This window comes from Cynara cardunculus (genome assembly GCF_001531365.2).
Source record: "Cynara cardunculus var. scolymus isolate 2C chromosome LG 12, CcrdV1, whole genome shotgun sequence".
Taxonomy (NCBI): Eukaryota; Viridiplantae; Streptophyta; class Magnoliopsida; order Asterales; family Asteraceae; genus Cynara; species Cynara cardunculus.
The window spans coordinates 3,582,185-3,587,102 of record NC_037539.1 but is presented as its reverse complement, the minus strand read 5'-3'; the positions used below and the strand labels follow the sequence as shown (position 1 = coordinate 3,587,102).

General features: G+C 35.8%; 1 protein-coding gene across 2 annotated transcripts; it reads left to right on the top strand.

Annotated features, from left to right (window-relative positions):
- The first annotated feature begins 2,491 nt into the window (after window positions 1–2,491).
- Window positions 2,492–4,696, top strand: LOC112523337 (ethylene-responsive transcription factor ERF118-like). Of its 2 annotated transcripts, XM_025132897.1 has the most exons (3): window positions 2,492–2,574; window positions 2,883–3,102; window positions 3,195–4,696. In XM_025132897.1, exon 3 carries the CDS (start codon window positions 3,378–3,380, stop codon window positions 4,437–4,439), a length of 1,062 nt encoding a protein of 353 aa, XP_024988665.1. In that variant the 5' UTR covers window positions 2,492–2,574; window positions 2,883–3,102; window positions 3,195–3,377; the 3' UTR covers window positions 4,440–4,696. The 2 variants fall into 2 exon arrangements, with proteins under 2 accessions (XP_024988665.1, XP_024988666.1); XM_025132898.1 differs by lacking the exon at window positions 2,492–2,574 and having other exon boundaries at window positions 2,628–3,102.
- Window positions 4,697–4,918: the final 222 nt, after the last annotated feature.

Sequence of the window (4,918 nt, the reverse complement as noted above, 5' to 3'; positions counted from 1 at the left end):
AAAAATTAAATTTATACTTATGTTGTCAAAAATGTACTAACTAATTTGATTAAAATATTTAATTTGATTATTAAATATATTTTTTTTGAAAAAATATTAATTATTTTAAAATATTGAATCTGTTTTTTTATTTAGGGTTCATCGATTTTAGGGGTTTTTTGGTTCAGGTTTAATTTGAATCAACAACTGGGTATATCTGATTTGCTTGTTGTTGTTAGAGGTGGTTTGAAAGTGTTATCAATTTCGGGAACATTTGATCTAGAGGATTCAAATCAATAAATCTTGGAACATAGAAACAGAGGGTGCATATTGCCAAAAACAAGAAGATGGTAATGGATGGATATGAATTCAAATTGGAACATGAAAGTAATTTAGAGCCCACAAATATATTTGGTTTTCAAATATGGAAAGTAAAAGAGAACAAGCCTTTGGATTTGGACAACGAAGTCAGAGAGGATGTAACTAGGAAAAGAAAATTGGAGATTTTAAGAATCCATGATCAAACAAAGGAAGGACATACTTGTGGTCAAACAGTAGCTGTAGTCTGTCGATTATGATAAAGTTGTTTTATTTGGACACAAATATAGACTGGGGGTAAAATGGTCAATTCTGGCATGCATACCGTTTGTTCAATACAACAACCGAACTACAACTTTATCAATACATAAAGTTTTATCCATACATGTCTTAATAGAAAACGAACCGAACAACCCCTAATCCTTCAATTGTAATAATAAAAATTGGAATTTGAGAACACAATGTTAGATTAAATTGGTATGTGCTTATAAATGTAGGAGATGAAGGTTGTCCCATACATTTTATTAGCTCCTTCAATGGACACCAAACTTGAATTTTAAGGTTTATACATGTCAGTATACTTTTTTTCGATTTAGTTTATCATAAAAAAAAGTTAATCCAAAATATAAACAAGTTAAGTTTAAACTAACCAAAACAAATATCATAATATCAACCGATTAATCTCAAAAGAATTGTAGAATTTAATGCCAACCTTTGATATTTATGGTTTCACCTAGAAAAATTTTTAGTTTCAAATTTAACGACCATAAATAAATTATACCCGATCCCAAAAAAAAAAAAAAAAAAACTGGTTTCACAATATACCATATTCCAAGCCTTGAATCTGCCCCCAACAGCAGGACCGCTTCTTAGCATGATAAATGTGAGATTTTGAACATGATATCCAAAATTTTGGGGCCTAATTTTATATATGTTTAGGACATTTTCATCAATTTATGTAAAGCTGTAGTTCAAATTGGTTAGGTTTAAATATAAATTATTAATGGTTTAGTTTAAGTTTGGTTCAGATTGTTGATAATTTAGGATTAGTGTCCTTTTGTGGTCAACATATATGTATGTTGTTATCTCTTATACAATGCCATCAAAAGTTTTAGATGTAACAGGACTTCCAAAAAGATTGGAACGCCCATGCCTAACAGTATCATAATACCATAATTCAATCCTAACCGGTTCCACACGGCACCCAACCCCCAAAGAATCCAGTGCAAGTATCTTAAATTCACCCGGTGACACGACATATGAGTGGGGATAGGTCTCGAACTTAAAACCAACGGCTTTTTAAACAATCATATTCTCATCCCTTGAACTGATCCTTATTTTATTTATCCTTGGTAATAAGTCGAAGGTGTGAAATTATTATTTAGGAGTATTATATATGTTTATTTAAAACAAAAAAGTAAATATTTTGCCATGAATATAATTTGGAGGTAAAATACCATACAAATAAAGAAAATCATTCATTAATGGTAGGCAATTAAATACTCCAACCAAGATATGAATAAATCTTAGGTAATAATTAAATTAAAATTACGAGAAAAGAAAAATATTTATTCCCCTCACAATAAAGGCAAAATATTAATCGAAACAAATTCCTCCTAGAAAAGGAATATTTTCCCTTCTCACAGGGGCATTTACGGGAATCAATATATTATCGTGGTATTTTGGTAATTTCACCCAATTGTCAAACCCAAAAACGACCAAATATCTATTAGCTGTCATCTACGTTCCCGGTTCGCGGCGTTACCTCTAACCTCCTCAACAAAAAACTAAAGAAACGCACAAACCATTTACCCTTTCTCACCCTCAGCGCGTGTACTCCTACGGTCCAGTAGTAAGTAGAGTTTCATCGAAATTGTCGCGCCATAGGAGACCAAAGGGAGCGTGGTAACACGCGTCTAGCTTGACGAGTCAGCTAAAGAATATCTGGGCCAAAAATGTGGCATGATATGCATGACGAATGGGATGGTATGGTCATGCATGATGGATGGCCATGACAGCTCATCATACATTCATACCCCAAATAGTATTCGTCAGTGAATTAACAAATATTTTAATTACTTGAAACATTATTTACTTTCCCTTATTTTCATTTAATTATGAATAATTAAAAGGCATTATATATACCCACCCCATATTTGTGTTTTGACCGCTTGAAAAACGGAGTCATTAACAGTGAAAGAACCGAGTCCTGAGAGAAAAAAAAATCATTACAACTTGGGGCTGGGTTTTCAGAGAGGGAGATACAATCACCCACAGGTACGCCATTCGCTTTGATCAATTCCTTTTGTTTCGATTTGGGTTTTGCGATTTCGTTTCAATTTGAAGCTTTTTTTTGTCCCTTTTTTTAGGGGAAAGTAGTTGGTTGAATTGTAATCGTGTTTTATGTTACTCCATTGTTGTAATTGACTGCAAATCGCTTTGATTTTAAACGTGTTTTTCCTCTGAATTTCGAATACGTCGTCGATTCTTGATCGGTTCTGTTTACAGGATTGAGGGAATTTTATGGGGTTCCGAAAAATTTGAACTTTATTGTTTATCTGATCTGAATTTTACTGTGTTTGTAGTTGAAAAAGGGTTTTAGATAGGTGAGTTGTTTTAGGCGAGAAAAAAGCGAAGAAGAGCTGATTTTATGTCGGCAAGTTCATTGGCTGAGATTGGGGCTCCGTTGAAGCTCTGGATTACTTTTGCTTTGTTAATCTGGTGCTATTCTCCTCTCTGCTGTTTCAGTCAGCAGAGGTTTCACTTACGTTTGCCAACAGTTTCGATGCGTTTGAGGCCAAAACGGTACACCAAATCCTTCAATTCTTGTTTGTAATACATACAACTTTTGTATGTATATCTGTCAGATCTTTGATATCTCTGTTTGTTTTGTGCAGGACTTGTTCTGGAGTGGAGTGTTTTGGTGCTTTTCACATACAGGGGTTTTCCAGTCTTTTCTTGTTCTTGAGACGGCCTGTTTACATTATCACAGGCCAATCTTTTCATTAGGGTTTCGATAGATATTTTTTTGGTTTTCTTTTTCTTTCTTTTTTTAGTTTTTTTGGTGGGGGTTTGAGAAAATGCCAGACGGCCGGAAGCAATTACCGGTGAATAGGGAGAATCTTTGCAACAAGAAACCCAAGAGGAGGGGGAAGGTAATCGAACAAATCGATCCGATGAGAACCATTCGGATCATATGTCATGATCCGGATTTGACTGATTCGTCTGATGATGATGATGAGCCCACAGGGAAACCGTATGGGCGTAAGGCGATTGTTCGGGAAATCAAGATTCCCGTGGTGGGTGCTGATTGTGTTGCCGAAGAAAAGACTCTTGGGACTGAGGATTCTTGTCAAGATAGCAACCATGGGGAGAAGAATTTAGTGAAAAGGAAAAGGGTTTTGACTAAATCCCCAAGTCAACCCCAATTGTCGTCTGGTTTGAAATACAGAGGTGTCCGGCAACGGAAGTGGGGCAAATGGGCGGCGGAGATTCGTGATCCGTTCAAAGGGAGGCGGGTTTGGCTAGGAACTTACAATACTGCAGAGGAAGCTTCTAGAGCTTATGAAATCAAGAAGCTTGAGTTTGAAACAATGGCTGGAGCTTTAAAGAGTTGTTCTAACAATCTCAAGATCCAAAACAACAACAAAGACAACAATTCTTCTTCATTGGTTATCGTTTCTGATCATGAAAAACAAGCCGTTTCTGAAGAATCTGTGGGTGTAATCGCACACACATCGCCATCTTCGGTTCTCGAAATGGAATCATCCTCCATAACCAAAATCTTCATCAGCGATGACAAAAAGATGGATGCTTGTGCTTCTGTCATTGACGAAGATTCGATTGATCTGTTGCCTAATGTGGGGTTTGGTGAACTAGACGATGAAGCTTTGACATTGGCTGAAATCGGCAACGATTTGGACCTGGGGTTGGATGTGGGTGCACCGTTTCTTGATGACTTTGTTGCACCGTTGGAAGGGTTTGGCAATCTTGATGATTTTCAGCTCTGCGGATTTGACGATAAAGACGCGGGCGAGTTGCCAGATTGGGATTTTGGAGAGCTGAACAATGAAGAACTTGCCTGGATCAACACATTGAAGATGGATGAACCAGCAGAGCTGTGCAGCTTAAGTAGTAATTAGTAGAATCAGAAAGTTTTTGGTAACATGAAAATGGTTGGTTTTTATAAAAAGATGATATATTTATTTGTTTGTTGAGAGAGAGAGAGAGAGAGAGGGATTTGGATTCAAATGTTGAGTTAGAGAATAAGATGAGGGGAGTCTTTTGGGTTTTGTTGAGGCTTAATTAGGTTTTGATTAGTGATGTAGTTGTCTTAATAGATAAGGTGCAAGTTATGGATGGTAGGTCTTTCTTAATACAATGGAATCCCAACCATCTTTTTCAAGGTATGCAGTTGAATGTGTTTTATATTCCGTTCTTATTCTTATTGGTATTACACATGTTTATGCTACCACTTTTTAGTTGAGAGTCAAAACCCTTTTCCATGTGAAAAATAGAATATGTATCAATTTTTTTTTTTTTTAATATTCTCTTTGTGTGAAAACCAAAGTCCGTTTGGTTTGTAGGAATGGAAAGATTTTGATTCCAATCTGATATTTGG

Bases quoted from the DNA above. Each gene is read 5' to 3' on its own strand.
- LOC112523337 (XM_025132897.1), top strand. From the start codon at position 3,378: ATGCCAGACGGCCGGAAGCAATTACCGGTGAATAGGGAGAATCTTTGC.